Consider the following 17,530-nt stretch of genomic DNA (forward strand, 5'->3'; position numbering starts at 1 on the left):
AAGATTTTCAAATAGTGTAGGAGTAAAATATGTAACACAGCTGCAGCACCCGTGGGGCCATACACCATGAAGTTTTTCCTCAGATAGAATGATTTGCATTGGTATCGCCACTTACTGTAAAACGAACAAAGCAAACCCTCCCATTATCACACACCCAGACCTGGAGCACCGTCCATTTGCATACAAGAGTACCACTTTTGTCTAGCAGTTCAGAATGGAAATAAAAAATAATTTCTTCAAAGAGCATCTTTGCACAGCTTTAACTTACTGGCACAGTCCCATCCTCAAATACCATCCAGTGTTTTTTCATACTTCTCTTACACACAATGACCTGCTGCTCACACTAAAGGTTGGCAATGATGGTAGGTCTTTCCACTGGCTCTAAAGTTAGAATGCATCATTGTGATTGTACTCAATCAATCTATGTAGTCGATTAAGCATTTGCCACCTCAATGGCACATCCATATGAAATAATATTCAGCCTTTGGACTGTATACATTGTCATGTAATGTAAGATGTATTTGTAGAGTGCAGCTGACGTCTGTGATCTTATACATCTTCATATACAGAACACAGCTCCAAGCCATTTAGGGGGTAACATGTTTGCCACTCTTAACAGCACATTCAAAGCAAGTAATGCTTATCCTTTGACCTGTGTTGGCAATACACATTACATATAGCCATATAGTTGCCTAAGCAGATGCAACCTCAATGGGACATTAATCTGAAGTTAGACCCATTTGTCACACTACACAAAAAGTACACATTAGGTGCACTCTTGGCACCTTCATGCACACATTGCTAAGCATTTACCACCCCACCTCAACAATACTTGCATATTCTCTCAACATTCTACATATCAAACATGCAGAAGCTGATAGCTTAAGTTTACCACACTCAAATGAACATAGCACTGCCATTTGGCTAAGACCACAGAAAAGGCCAAAGATGCTTTCAAGCATAAGACCCACCAAATGTGGAGCAGTACTCTCCATCAGAATAAAATACTGCAATGTCCTCCAACACTAATATTTAAGTACATAATGTTCAGGATAGATCTATAACAGATTCTAGCTAGCCACTATCCAGTATAATCACTAAATAATAAACTAGTATTTTCTGACCTTACTGGTAACTATCCAGTATGGCTCACATCTGAACAGTATCACACAACCACCAAATGCAGTGTCAACAGACCACTTTTATTGCAGTTAAAGAGTACCCCAGAATCAAAATCTAAATCTCATATGCGAAATTGCCAGCAAAACATACAATTTGCAGTAGATCCTTGTTCAAATGCACATGACCTACCATTAGAATCCCAAGGTCATTAGGAGTGGACTGCCAGTGCCCTCCTTCTGCCTACTCATCACAGCCTGCATTTAAGTGCTTTGAAGCCAAGGCTTCAGGTGGTTCCATGTAGAATTCTAATAAGTGCTCATAATCATACAATGACTTATTCTGCAAGAGAAACTTGTCCCACCTCCATACATTTAATGAATTTACTGGTAGATATTGACTTAATATTAGGTATAAATATCAATAATGTGTCTTTATATTCCCAGGGTCCAAATGGAGACATCGGTGTACTTGGAATTCTAGGCCCTAAAGGTCCTGTTGGGCAGATTGTAAGTACATAGAACCATTTGTAGAAATGACCTACAAAATCTACAAACTCCTATAGTTAGTTAGAACCATTGTTCCATGAAAGTATCCCCATTTAGTTTGTTCATTTACTCTGTCCTTTAAGTTACTAGTTTATTTTTGTGTCTAGGTACATTTAAAGCACATTGGTTGTGCTACTGTATTATTGGTCTCAGATACGAAACATGTGGGGGCTTAATTCTCTAACACAGTGTGAAAATGTACACTTGTAGATTATCTCCTTCATTTAATTGTAGATTTTCATATTTCTGGAATTCTTAAAAGGTTTCCGGGATTATTAGGTCTTGCCTTTGCAAATGTGTTTTAGCCATGTGGTACCATTACATTTGCACAGACATACAGTTTTACTAATAAAAATATACAGTGCATAGATGAAAATGTATGGAAATGGCATCACCTAGTGTAATGATTTGTTTTGATCATATTAAAGTATTTTTTCCATCACGCTTAGGAATAACAAAAAATGTGCTTCAATTGTGTTCCTAAATCTGATATATTCTGAAACACTTACACAGTTCATTTAAATGTTGTTGTTTGCAAGAAAAAAACTATTTCCTACCCCAGTATCCAGCAAGATTGTCACAAAAGTCCTCTCACTTTGAAATCAGTGAAAGAAAACTAAACAAGCACGCTTGGAAGACGGTGCCTTACATTTGACCTCAGTCTTTAAATGCACTGCAAGTGTGACAATAAGGACAAGATTGACAGGCCTGTTTACAGAAAGGGAGCACTTGGAAGGATACTGTAAATAAGGTTTGGCCAAGGGAAGAAGGTACAAACTCAAGCTAGACAGCCTATAACAAATAAAGCCAGCAAATAGAATGCAAGAAAATGTGAGTTACAAACTTCAAAGTCAATGGCAAGCAATGGGCAGAATGCATTCCTAAGTTACTTCCTGAATGTCCCCAAGATGTCTTTCGCAAACCAGACAGCTACGCTGTCTGTTAAGCTGCGACTTAAAAATGTGTCCCTTGACAGCAATTGAACTTGCACTTATATTTTTTTCTAATCATCACCCGTCCCACGTACCTTCATCAGTTCTGGGAGTGATCCCTGCCTTTCCAACCCAGGAAATAGATCTATAGATCTAGGTGAGCATTTGACTGTAGTTAATCTCTGACCTTCTCCAAGGTGGGCATGGACTGAGGTAAAGAATGGCAGTGCTCACAACCTTAAACGATATTCCAATGAGATTTTGTGAATACAGAATCTAAATTTGGACTCAAAGAGCTAGCAATTAGCACAGATATGCAAAGAGGTTTGTTAGTCGAGCCTGGAAATGTTAACAAGTTACTGTGCTCAGTAATATGTGAGGTGACTCAAATAATAATGGGGCAGCTATGGTAATCTGTATCCTCTATGGTGACAAGGTCCATGGCAAGTCTCTGAAAGGCTGTCTTTGACTATCATACTTTGAACCAGTGTGTTTTCTAGAATGATAATTGGATTTTGCTCTGAATTAAGGTGCCTATCATCACATTTTAAATGTGTAGTACATACGCATGAAAGGCGTGAAATACCAGAAACATATACGCATGTTTTACTGACTTTTAGAGAGCATGTGACAATGTTGATCATGACTGTTTAAGGATGAAGACAGATAAAATGGGTATATGTAAATATTCAATGACCTGAATCAAACTTTCTCATGATAGAAATAAGACCCATGTCCAATTAAATGGTGATGGTAGGCTGTCAGGATAAATCTGACAAACAATAATCTAAGCAATGATGTTTCCTGGTCCCATTACATTGTGCTTTGTTTTTGGCTGATTTCCCATTGTGCTTCAGAAATGCGCATGCCCCTCTCCAAAAATTATAAATGGGCATTTGAATGTTGTACTTTATGCTAATGACCCAGGTTTATTAGACCTTACACCTGAAACAGAAGTTTATATCGGATGTACCTTGCAGGAACAGAGGATGGTTTCAAAATGAATCATTCGGTGAATGACATCAAGGGGAGCATGGTGTTGTGTCTTGTAACACTGTTTCCTCCTTGTAAATGCACAAATACACACAGTACAAGCTGTTCACTTCACAGACTTAGATTCAGATCACTGGTTTGAGAATGTGATTACAGTAGCCTCCAAGTGAAGCATTCTACTGAGATTTGGTAAAAGGACAGGAATGCCATTTTCATGTTCCCTCCTCTTTCGAATCGTAACAAGTCACTAAGTTCATTTTGCAAATTGGAAAGTAATCCTATATACCCAATCACACATGGCAAAACACATTTGACCCCTCTTTCTCAAAACGTTAATATTTATTGGTCTAGCAGACCTGCTCTTTCCCATCTGCAGTATTGAAGGTCATTTTCAAACCTGCCTAGTTTCATTTACCATTTTCTAAGTTCACAAATCTTTGGACACCTCACTGTCTGGTACATTGCACCTTGTCTTTTTCAGGTTTAAAACCTGTGATTTTGCGACTCACGAGCTTTGCAATTCCAAAAAGGGTTAGTACATCATGCCCTAAGTGACCGAATAGCATGTCCTGAGTGCTGAATACTCAAAGCATGTCGAAATCTAGTTAAAAAAGTAAATATGCCAAATGAACATTTCTATTCAGTGTTTATTCAACATTTACTTTGAATGGTACGTTATTTATATAGAATGACAGTGGAATGTACTTAATGTCAGTGCTTATGATGAATAATGTAATGTGCCAAAATTATAGGGGCTTATTATTTAAAGACTGAGCTGCAATATGATTCCATTTTAGTAATCAAATGACTACCTTTTTTTCTTTTCGTCAGGGAAATATTGGCTCAGTTGGTCCAGCAGGAATAATTGGTCCAATGGGCAAGCTGGTAAGTTGCATCTATTTCCTTTATAGGCAGATGCCACTGTTTTCTATTTCTCTGGACAAGGGTCTTTACTATACATTGGCATGCACTTATCTCGTTTTAAACATATTGAGGCTTCTGCAGAAACACGTGAGCAGTTAAAAATATACATTGGATAAACTGCGTTTCTTTTAATTTGTAATTGAATACGAATCGTATTGTCCCATGGGAGGCACTACATTCACACGATTAGTTAGGTGCATATTTATTTCAGAGCAGCTGTTTTAGTGTTTAAGAAAAATGAATGTCAATTTAGGTAATCAATTACACTGTGTCATAATAACCGATTTATAATTTTGGCATGAGGCCATCACTGAAAAATGTAATTTTTCTTACTGTAGGGAAACAGAGGAGAAAAGGGATCCAAAGGAGAACTGGTAAGTGAATATTTTTACTATATTGAATTTATCTTATATTATGTGTTCTGCCCTCATATTGTGTGCATACGCTGGGCTGTCATCGGAATTTCGATTAGATATGAGGCAATTTTCTGAAAAAATGCCCCCTACAGTCAATTGTTTTCTTAAAGTAACCTTGTATTTTTATATTTTTTCTGCTGCAAAAATACAGGCATTATCGAAAAGATAAACGGCGAATAAATCCGGGGGACTTGTGTTCCATATTAGTCATACCGTTTTTAAATGTATTCTGCATAATACGGTGATTACCCTAACTATTCAGTCTTTCCCACCTTCAGTGGGTTTAATGATCTTTCGTTAAACTCACGAGAATTTTCACCGTTTTCCACTTTTTAGGTTTGGGTAGAATCAGCTTTACTTCTTACTCCAAGCTAATACAATCTTAAAAGGGGCACTTTTAGCCATTTATTTTTAAAGTGTCTTTCAAATGTTGATCAGATCACATTTATTAGCCATTGGTTGATTGCTAGAGTCTTTCATGACGTATTGAGTTTTGACATTACACCATCACCTATCCATTTTCTGATACTGCAGTTATTGAGCCTGCTTAGCTGTTTCTGTCTGCCTGTCTTGGCTGGTTTGTCAATTCCTACCTAGTTTTCGACCCCCATGTGGAATCGCTTCCTTCTTGTTGCCTTTAGGCCTACCACTGTTGACAGTCAAAGGGCTCAGTGATATGGTAGAGGGATGGGATGGAGGCAGTCTAGAACCTCAGATGAGACCTAAGAAAAGCAGAGACAAAAACAAAAAAGCAGTCTCTTGTCCTGGGTTCTCTCTCCTGTGGCCATTCCTGCCGCGACTATGTCCTCAATGGGGCTTTCAGAGCAGCAGGAGGAGAGAAGTCAGACAGATCACAAGGAGCGGGTCACAGCGGCACCAACAGGTGGTGCACGCAGAGGAGCTGCTTGATGTTGGTGGACGCAGCGCATAAGGCCTTGAGTTATATAATCTGTGTAAAAAACTTCTGTATTTCAGTTATCAACCCCAAAACCCAAGGCAGTGCAGAATAAAATCATATCATTATCAGAGAACGATTTCAAATAAACCATTTAAGTAATAATTTTCAGTGAATTGTGGTGAATCTTTCAACTGACAGCAAAGAGCTTGATAAAACACAGCCCGAGGGCATTGGGGCGCTTTACAGGAGCACTAGATTACGCACGACCAGTTCTAGATGTGCCTACTATACATAAGCTTAGAACCTCATTGTGACTCTGAATGCCTTAATTTCTCATTAATTGCCATAGCCATTATCTTCTTGTGTTACTTCATTGTATAATTGTTGGCCACTGATCTGTACGGGTCAACCTTCTGTGAAGTAAACGTGAAAAAGGGGCTCACAAGCGATGGCCAGGGGAACAATTATTGTTTTAAAGGTCAACAGAGAACAGCATTATATATTACTCTTCTCCTACAATGTTCCTGTTGTGACTTGTCATAAGCCATTCGAAATGCCCAGAACTGAAGGTAAAGACCAGAAAGTCAATCTTTCAAGGTGGAGGTTACATAGCAGAGCCAAACACTGCTTTAAATAATTCATCTTCGTAACTGTAACAAAATGACGGTATCAAAGAAATCATCATACCAATGTAAATATTGTTGTTTTATTATCTCAACAGAAAAGCACAAAGCAGTCATGAACTTAGACTTGGACCACACCGATTTCTTCTTTGTAAAAACAAAATTACATGTACCCAATTACACATGCGAAAACATTTTTGACCTTACTTTCTAAAACTTCACTATTTAATGTCAAGCAGACCTCTTCTTTCTCATCTACACTACTGAAGCTCATTTTCAAACCTGGCCAGTTTCATTTACCATTTTCTATGTTCACAAATATTTGGACACCTCACTGTCTTGTCACCTCACTTCATGTCTTGTATCATGGCAGTGCACTGCAAGGCAGTAGATAACTACATGAACATTGGAGGTGCAAAAGTTGTAAGGTCAACATGTTTTCTTAACCTGAGGTTTTGTGCGACCTTTACTTGAGTTGCCTTTTCAAGGATTGTCAAACGCATTTATAGGTGGCCACATTTTCGTGGCAAATCAGGGGCGCCTTAAGTGTCCATTTAGATTTCTGTGCAAAAGCAGGAGATGAAACTCTGCAACATGTATTCTGAATATGCTTGGTTTGACATCTGATTTAACTGTGAAGTGGTAATACCAGTGGCAAAATTGTGTGCACTTGTAATATTGCCTGTTTAGTGCCATCCTTCACCTCAAGGGTCTAGCTGGAGCAGGATGAAGTGCAAAAACACAGAGAGAACAATTATCAACAAGTTCAAAGAGTGGATGCATAAAGTATGTGCAATGTATTTTTCACTCTGCAACAAACTCTTAATAAGGCCATAAGTACCACGGATCAATGAAGTGAGGTGTGAGAGCCTTTCCCATAATAGGGCAGTTGGTATTGGGGAGGATGTTGACCAAATTGTGCATTTTAAAATATATTTGCTGTGTTAGTGAATAAAAACTATAGGTTTTATATTTTGATAAACAGTAAGGCTCAGGATTTTCTTTAAAGATTGCAATATTTATTTCTATCACGACCCAACAATACTTAGAATGATGCACTATCAAAAGAAGTTTCATGCTCAAGATGGACATTTATGTGTCCAAGTCAGAGAACTTAATGTGACAAAATCAAATAGGATATATTTTATTTTAAAACCTAAACCTAGTTGGAGAGACAATGTCCCTCAGAATACTGGGTCCGGAAGAATAATTTCCGCTGACGTGGCCACCTCTACTCTGTAACACACCTGGCAATTTGTTCATCTTTATGACTTCGCTATACAAAGGTATGTGAGTACAGTGAACCAACTGGGCAATGTGAACTAGTGACTAAGTTGAAGAATTCAACAACATAAAACAGATGTCTTAATCCTGGCATCCCCACTTGGTTGACTTTTGTGATTGAAGGCACTTTATTCTTAGCATGTGTGACTAATTATGAAATGGTTTGTTCTGTGTTATATAAAAGAACATTCTTTTAAGAATGAACAGCCTGTTAGCGAAACAAGAGGTACACAAGCAAGTGCAGGAAACATGTCAGTAATATGAGCAGTAGAGTGTTTCATTGTTACTTTCTGGCAATCAATCACCTCAGTAATGCAGGCTCCCTCATCCGAATCAATCCTCCGAAGGCTGTGATGATCCCTGTGCTGCTTCCTCAGTTCGTGCATTTTCCCTCCTGATTTTGTACTGCTACACCAGTGGGGCCTGTGCTGTTCCCCCTTTCCTGGACCTTGTGTGTATTCTGTCGTCAGACTCTGCACGGTTTCTCTTCCTGGACCATACTCTGCCTTCCTCTTGGACCCTCTGCTACTCCTGTACAATGCATTATTTCCTTTATGGCTGTGCCCTTTCTTCTAGTTCATGCCCTCCCCAAAAGCCCTGTTACTTCCCCTGGCAAACACTACCAACTTTTTTGACAAAGAAAACAGTATTCTAAGTGCGGATAGTACTTGACTTCACAGTGCCTGAACTGATAACAAGAATCCTCGCTTTTTATCCAGACCTTTTTTGTGATAGTTGAAACTGGATTAACATTGCCCCTCTAACTCACAACTTCAGATGGAAGATGCTACTCTGTTACATCAATAGTCCTATGGTGGTTTAGATCCCTTTACAAGCCTAGGTTAAAATTAATGAAACTCAAAAATAAATTAATAAAATTCATCAAACCACATCAGAAAATGATATATCACAATCCTGGAAGCTGCATAATTTCGACTTCTTAAAAGATGTAACTATGACCCAACACCAGGACTTCACAATCATATATGTTTTGAAAGAAATATTTAGTACCCTAAGTTGAATGGAGGTTTCTAAAATCTCTTGAGGATATGACCATAATCTGAAAAGAATGGTATCAACAAATTTGAAGTTTTTTTCCAGGAGAAATAGACCACGTCTTATGACAATATTTTACAAAATAAAATGATTATTCAAGACCTCAATGCACCATTTGCTCAAGTAATCGTTAAACGTATAGAATCCTTCAAGATGATGGTGGTGTCATCTACTTGTATCTTCATTTGTTAGGTGATTTACAGAACACTAGAAGCCTTCAAATCACCCTATTGATTATTCTGTTCCTAAGCAATCAAAACATCTGCAGTTTATTCTATTTACTCATGTTCACCCTGAATGAATAACTGCTGTTACCTCAATTGTTATCTGCTTTAACACAAAAGTACTTAACTCAGGTAAGGAATCCATGCAATCGGCTTAACACTGACTTTGGGTTACCCTTTACTCTGAGCTATGCCCCTTACCCTCAATCCATCTAGAGAAACCTGAAATTATGATCCGATAGTGCAAAATTCTTACCTTGCTACAGTAAGAACTTCTTACTCTGTGCTTTAGCTACCACTAAGCACCATTTACCTCCTCCACTTATGGGGGATCTTAGGTTTCCGCTCTGTTCCACTTTAAATTCTAATTGAAGAATCCATGTTTTAAACCGGCCAATCTCATTCAAATTCTGTGCCACTAACCCATATTCAAGTCTTGTGAGACAGGTACAGTTGGTCTCTAAAGGCTCAGCGTAAATTCAGGGGAAACAATGTTACTTGAGCCTACTACAGACTTAGTACCATCAAGCTTCTCTATCCTAAACTATTACCGTATAGTGTTTAGTGGTACTTTAAGAAAATAGTCAGGAGTCTGGATTACCATATATGAGGTCATCTTAATTTTCAGCATCAAGTAGGGCATTTTATAGTAGCATCAATAAAATGCCTGCACTCAATTTGGGACTATATAGTCCTTTCAGAAAAGCTCCAAAATCAGTTTCACATGATACCTTTGCACAAACAGCCTCCTTGACAAATATACCCAGCCGCTCTGTAGTGCAGACTCTATAGACATGGTGAACGTTGTGTATATTACATACACTAACATAACAGAAGAGCCTCTACAGAAAACCATTAAACATAGTAGTGTCAGATTCTCTGTTTCATCTGCTATAACACGCCAAGTACATTACAGCCCATTCATTAAACATTCTTATGTATTATAAGAGTTGTATTCTTGGTTAATTCCAGTGAATCCAGTTGGTCCCACATTAGGAGTTGTGCGGGGTAAAAGCCCCTTCTTTTATGTGTTATATTTCCTGCATACGATTACACATATATTTTCACTTATGGAAATACTGATTGGTAATTTTGAATGAGGAGAAAGCTGCTGAAGAAACATAAATTGATTTACTGTGCATTATTATGTTTGCGGAAAATTAGTTTACCACAGGTAGAAGTAGTTAGAAATGCTCAGGGACTGGAGGAAATACCACCTGAAACACCGCCTCCTCGTAGCAGATGGTAATCTTTTTAAATCTGTACCACATGGCTGTATCGATGTAAAACAGGTAAAAAAATACATTTCACATAGAGTTTTAAAAATGTATTAAATATGCATACATATACGGGTACTGCAATCTCAAATTCCCTCCTTCTTTAGATATTAAAAATTAATACATTTTCGTTATAAAATGTGTAAATAAATGTTAATATAAAGCTCAATATTGGAATGGTTTTACGTTATTTATTTATTAAAAGGGTAATAAAATAAGTAATTAAATTAAATGAACAGCAGACATACAACACACCTCATCAGAAATGTAAAAATGCTCATCGTCAACCCGTATTGTAACCTTAAACAATACAAAAGTAGATTCTCACAAATGTAGGTATGTTAAATATTTATCTACGTGAACATAATTAGTAATATTTAATAACTACATATGAATTTAGAACCATTTCACAAGTATAGCGTATGCATTTAGAACGTGGTACAAAAATAAACCTAGTTTTCCTCTACCAGCTCACATTCACTACATAGCTAACCCTTATTAAAAAAAATAGACATAAAATAATTGTGGGGACAAAAAGTTTCATTGTTAAATGTATATATCAGTTGTATTTGCCAGTTTGTCAACTTACTTACAGACCTCCTGCGAGGTCTAAGGGGGCAAACTTGTTTTGAGATATGTGTGGGCGATGAGTTACAAGGGGAGGGGAATGGTTGGTTGCTGTGTATGTTTTTCTACAAAAGGCCTTTGAATAGATGTCATCCTACTTCGCTGTAAAAGAAAGATGTATAACTCATTTGCAGCCAACATTGTTACATGACCCGGAACAATATTTCTTGTGAATTCTTTTATTTCATGGCCTAGAAGCTATTCTGTTGGCCCGATCTTCTGGCAGCAGGACACTGAGCTTCTGTAGTGAACATAGGGCTAATGTTTAAGTGCGGAAGGAACCTCGGCTGGCTGAATTTTAACACGTTCAGCAAATTTATGGTGCATTTACATAGTTGCTGTTATCCATGGAGTTGACTGGTCCGGTATTTTAATAAATCTTGACTGCTGCTACTGTTCTGCTAATTTCAGCCATAGAATTAGAATTAGAATTGATATTTTGATTTGGGGACTGTGATGGAGGTGGTGCTGACGTGTTTATGTCCCCTCCATCATCTGAGGTCCAGGTCTAAATGTTATCATTAGAAGCATCAGCTCTTGTTCACCGATTACATTTTTCTATGACTAAGTGCTCTCAAAACATATGATGGCCTCAGATATGGCATTGGTGGCTATTGGCAGGGATAGCGAGGGATGTGTATTTGAGGCATCATTGCCATTTGCAGCACTGCTTGGTGAAGATACTTGTCTGCTTTGAGCAGATGTATTCATATTAGGGCCCAAAGCTTCAACCATGCACTGTTAATGGAGGTAGCTCAGAGAAATTCTGTATTTCTTGTCTTTCTAATTACCTTTTAGATCTAAATCTGTATTTTACGCATGCATGGTTTTACCGTATGGCAAATCATCATGCAGATTTATCAGCCAGTACAATAATTCACACGCAGTGTTTTACACGGTAACACATGGGAAACCTGATACAGCAGGACCTGGAAACAACAAGTAATCATAGGTCCACTGCCGGATTTGCTGTGCTGTTTATGGAATCCAGAGGTGCAGAATTGTCCCACACTAATACCGCATAACTCATAAGGAGGACCCTGGAGTAAACATCTGAAAACAATGATTTGTAAAATGAGTGCCTGGGACAGAACTATGTGGTTCCCGGTGACATGGAAGATCAGATCTGCTGACCTTATTAAAAAACCTAATCCTATTTGAAATTATCTTCTAATCATGCATGGCAGGCATGTTAAAGCCCACGGGGAAAACGCATCGCATAAACAACATTAGCCTGTGACCTTTGCTTAGAAGAAGCGAAGTCGGGTGTAGAGAAAATTAACCAGTGATGCAGACAGGTATTACCTACAGGACATCCTTTTTAGGTCTGACTTTAGGCAAGACCGTTTATTTCGCTAACTTTATAGGTACAATATATTTGCATGAAGGGCATTCATTCCAGCTCGCTTCAGTAACTGGTCTGTTTTTGTGTCATTCACTTTTATCATCCGACCATGACAGTATGAGCCATTTGATACCGTCACTCTGGGTGACAGCATTATGCCATTTCACAAGAAACATGTCCACAAACAAGGTAGTTCCCTTAAGTGGCAGGGACTACTGTGGCAGTGTGTGTTTTGTGAGACAAAAAAATATTTTCGCTTTTAGCTAATGTTCTTATTAGATTGGGGAGGTACCTGCAGCGTTCCCAACGATAAAGTATTGCAAAAAACAGGACAAAACAAAAGAGACGTTGACAAAGCTTAAAGGCTGTCAGCCATCACAAGACCTGTTGGCTTTGCCAGTGGTTGTTTCCGTATCACAGTCATCAAATCTATTAAAATTAGGTTTATAAAAGTATCTGCATAGAAAATACGCATCTGAAAAGTGTACGTGCACGGGGAAAACAATTTAATACGCCGTTTTTGTAAAACTAATGGAAATTTGCATGCAGTGCATGAGGAGAACAGAAAAAGGATTCGGTAGTCGGTTTGTGAAAAACAAAGGGCCTGACGGCATAAACAGATTAAGGAATGCGTAATAACATAATAGGTTTAGTCTTTGCTGCATTGTTTTGTTAGTAAAATGCAGTACTTTACTTGCTTAAGTAGATCAATAATGTAATACAGCGCGTTCCGGCGGGACATTCCGCCTTTTCCATAATTGCGCAGTAAGCTAATGAATTTCCTGTGGCCTATCGGTCAGAAATGTTTGTTCACTCTAGGTGCTGCGCTGTGGAATGCCATTTTAAGACTGGAGAACCCTGTCATTCACGTGTCAAACAAACAATGCTGAGTACAGGGGACCAAACTAATCCTAGCAGCAACGGGGTGAACTATTGACTGGCACATTTCTCTGATAAACTATACATTTTTATCCCGAAGGGTACAGTGTCTTTATAGTTCTAGAAAATATAAACTAATTCACCAAGAATATTTATAGAAGAGATTATCTTTGACACATTAAAAAACCTTTTTTTATTTTAGGCCAACAGTTGTGTGTATGAGTCTATTATATCCTGAAATATGCTACTTTACTTTCTGTGGTGCTTTCTGCGTTGTGACGGTATACGCGGCTATACATCGAAGGGGCGATTTACAGGTATTAAATTAGATGTGTAAACTGCACAGTATATAATGCATGCTTGTGGACAGCTTACTCTTCCATTTACACTCAGGTATCCAACGCATGAAAGGTGCACATATGGTTATTTATATATGTGTATATATATATATATATATATATATATATATATATATGTATATATATATATATATATATATATATATAAGATTAAGTATTAAAGTACTATTTTATCGCATATAGTTTAACCATATACGACAGCATATACTCCAAAAGGAATCGTTTTGTTAGCTCTTCGTCAAGGAGTATGCAGTGCCATTGAGATGTTGGTGTGCCCTCTGGTTAGCAGGGAGTGTGACAGCTGTAGACACCTTAGCTGCTAGGATATATCACAATAGCAGTGAAGCAGCAAACATCCCATTTGTGTGAAAGTATTTAACTACTCAGCTCCTTGGAAAAACGGCAGTATTCAACCTTCATTTTTTTCTTCTACAAGCTGCTTGTTTGATAGAAAATACATATAAATCATCTTTCCTTTTATTTTGAACCATTTTCTGACAGCAGTAAGAGGCAAAATAGCTCAGCAGTGAGTACATCCTCATATGTCTTCCTCTTCGCAGCCCTTACATCATGAACTATGTCCTGTAACACCAACAGGATTGTCCTGCCCTACTTTGTCTTCTATTTTTGCCTCTTCCATCATTTTGTTTTAAAGAGGCAGGCCTCCCAGGTCCAGAGATGTCCATGTCCTGAAAAGTTTCCCTAAAAAGGAAAGCCAACTGAAACCACTTTCTGATTTTTGTTCATGTCACAACTGTACAGTTATTCCTACCAATTGTTGGTGTGTTATTTATATCCTTACTGTGTATTTGTTTAATGCAACTGCAGTCCCTGGAACTGAACTCAAGGTAGCGCATGGACTTTATATGCAGTAGTTTTTGCACGTGAGCGACCTGCTTCAAATGGCTCTGCTCATTCTCCTCGTATGTCTGGTATTGATTTTCCTATTTCATCAGGGTGTTCTAAGGGGAAGATAGATACTCATTCAGATGAGGGCACAGTGTTTTCCTATGTTGAATGTTGCGGGTATGATCTCATCCTAGCAGGAATTGCCTTCTATGTCTGATTCTATCATGGTAGCGATCATGCAAGATATAGCATGTCTAAGCTAGTCAGTGATTAGTAACTGAGGATTCAGGAAGTGCTCCAGTGTTGCTGGCACATTCTCCTCATGCAATGGAAAAGGGAAATCATTCTGCAAAATTGTATCATCATCAACAATTACTTAGTGATCTTGAAGGCTCATCTCTAGGTCTGTTGGACGCTTGTGATATGTTCCCAATCAGCTTGTTTCAGGGAATGATTAATCAGACTCCAAAGGCGGCCATCAAGAGAAGAGAGGGCCCACCTCCACCAAACAAGGTGGATGGAAAGAATTTCAGGATCCTGATTTGGAGAGTGATCACCTAGAGTAGAGGGGCTTCTAGGATACAGAACTGTGGCATATTCACACTAATTCGAAGCTCACTAAATTCTCTATGGAGGAGTAACTAGATTTATTTTCTTCAATATCAACCTAAGTAGACTGCCTCTTTACCACTTAATGATGCTGTTGTAAGAAATTGAATTATTAGTTGATAGGGGTGGAAGCCTTACTCAATAATAAACACAGTCCTTGTCAGATTGAACCATATACATCTGTGCTTAACCCTCTGGTAGCTTTGCACAAAAGCAATCAGGCCTAATTTACAGGCAACGTGTTAAGTATTTATGAAGCACTCAAACAGGAATACATTGAAAAAACAACACAATAAAAATTCCAAACCCATTTACAAAATACTGTACAATTTAATAAAGAAAATTACATTGAAACGACAAACATCCAATAAGTTGAATCAGAGTTATGAGCTTTTAAACTTTTAGGTTAAAATAATGCACAAAGCGCCACTCATGGGTATCTGGTCACACTGGACTGGGTCAAAGTCACAAGTTCAGACTGACCGTGAAGGAGGGAAGGTTGGATATAGGGACCAAGTTTGTCCTGTGAGGAGTGTACAGTCTCACAGTCCAAGTCCAAGCAGAGAACCTCAACTGGGCCTTTGTGTTGGTGGGGACAGTGAAGAAGTTATTGTTGGCATGAGGAGCAGGACACCTCTGGAGCATGGCATTGGCGGTCGACGCTGATGGGTGTTGCTGATGCAGTCTATTGGCACTGACGTGAAGCATTTCATGGCCTCTCTAGCTCCTCAAGATCCCTTCAAATGTAAGGTTGACTGTTATCAAAGGTAACTTTCAAAACAGATTTCAGAGAAGAAGCAAGGTCTGTGTTCTTATTAGATTATTTTTGTGGCTCAGGAATCATAAGGCGAATACTGAGCAGTCACGAAGCTAAAGGATTTAAACTCTTTCCACCCGACATGAACAATTCAAAATGACAATGCTGCAATCCATCCTACCACCAATGTGGCTCCAGGAGACTTTTTACCTTTGCTGGATTTGAGGAATTCCTGCCTTCACATTCCAATCCATATAGCTTAATAAAAATATTTGAGATTCTGTACTGTTAAATTACCAGTTCTAAATGCTACATTTTGGTGTAACCTCATCCCAAGAGTTGTCATCCACATTTTAGCAACTCTGATGGGTATTCTTCATTCTACGGAACCACCTGTGCTTCCCTAGCTCAAATACTGGCTATTCTTTGCAGCTTCTCTTCCCAGGAAAGGAGGCTGAGGTATGCATGTTTTTCTAACCACTGATTCATTGTTAACTTTGGCAAGTCTCAGTTAATATCATGACAGAATATGCAGTTCATAGGGCCATCTTCCAGCCCGATTTAAGCTAGGTTGACATTTTTCATGCAAGTCAAGAGAAGCTCAGATTTAATCTGTCAAATCTTCTCTCATCTCAGTGGGCATTAGCATTAGCCCGCAGCTGCTTAAGAATGCAGCATGAGTTGGTGGCCATTCTTCTTTTGTTCCTTGAGATTGCACTTATTTTCCACCACTTGTCTAGACTAGAGGATTAGAATTTCTGGAACTTTTATGATTTGTCAGGAATTGTAATATTGGCTCACCCCGGATCATCTGTTGAAGAGAGTTCCCCTAGGTCCTTCCACCCCAGTGACAGTAACAAGATGCAGGCACTCCTGTTGGGGAGTGACATTAGGGATCAGTCCAATCATGGTTTGGGGTCATGACAGGAGGCAAGCCCTTCCCTGAATTGGAGGATTTAGAAGCCATTCTACATGCCCTGCTGCTTTTTGCTTTTGTATTAAGAGGTCGGGTAGTGCTGTGTATACACTCCTCTAGCAAGAGCCTACGTAGATCAGCAGTGAGGAATAATAGCCTCAGCTCTGGTAGTCTTGGTTCCAAGGCTTAGGAGTTGGCCAATCTCCTTATTGTGAGGGCAGTTTATTTTAAGGGTAAGGAGAATGAACATGCAAACCAGCTGAGCAGAATTTTCCCTTATCCCTGTGCTCTTTGTTATTCTAGATTACAACAGAGATATCCAGCCTGCTTCCTCAGCTCTGCTCTCTACTTCCATACCAGAGAGCCTCAGGAAGGATGTAATGTTGATTCCTTGGTCGCAGGGACTTCAACATGCAGTGCCTTCTTTACCTCTTCTGGGCAAGGTTATTAGGAAGATCAAGGATGATCAGGTAGAAGTACAGCTGGTGCTCCTGCGTTGTCCTTGAGTTCCTGGTTTGCACTTCTTCTCATCCTCCTAGGATATTTCCAACATCACAATCCTCTCTTCAATCACCCCTGTTATGAGATCTTTCCCTTGGTTATCTACACATGGGGGTCTGGATATTGACAGATAGGTCTTCATCCCATGGGTTGCTCAGGGGAGGTAGTAAAGTCTCTTCAACAATCTAGATGCTTGGTGCCCTTAAGGTATATGACAGCCATTGGAGGTACTTTCAAAACTTGATGTACTTCCAAGAATCTTTCATCTGCTGCTTGTGAGTGAGTGAGGGTGGTAATTGTCAATGGGCAACTATTCATGCTTTCAGGACTTCTCTGCTGCACTTGCCTTAACATTTGGTTTATTAATTTTTGAAGAGTGTTTTTTTTAAATAAG

At 38.8% G+C, this 17,530-nt stretch overlaps 1 protein-coding gene across 1 annotated transcript in view; it reads left to right on the forward strand.

The window, feature by feature from the left end:
• Positions 1–17,530, forward strand: part of COL24A1 (collagen type XXIV alpha 1 chain) — a 713,151-nt gene that overhangs the window by 650,265 nt on the left and 45,356 nt on the right. The window contains exons 51-53 of the mRNA XM_069232264.1: positions 1,566–1,628; positions 4,424–4,477; positions 4,855–4,890. Of these exons, the coding sequence (XP_069088365.1) occupies positions 1,566–1,628; positions 4,424–4,477; positions 4,855–4,890 (153 nt within the window). The remainder of the gene's footprint in view (positions 1–1,565; positions 1,629–4,423; positions 4,478–4,854; positions 4,891–17,530) is intronic.

The sequence above is a fragment of the Pleurodeles waltl genome, chromosome 4_2 (genome assembly GCF_031143425.1).
Source record: "Pleurodeles waltl isolate 20211129_DDA chromosome 4_2, aPleWal1.hap1.20221129, whole genome shotgun sequence".
Classification (NCBI taxonomy): domain Eukaryota; kingdom Metazoa; phylum Chordata; class Amphibia; order Caudata; family Salamandridae; genus Pleurodeles; species Pleurodeles waltl.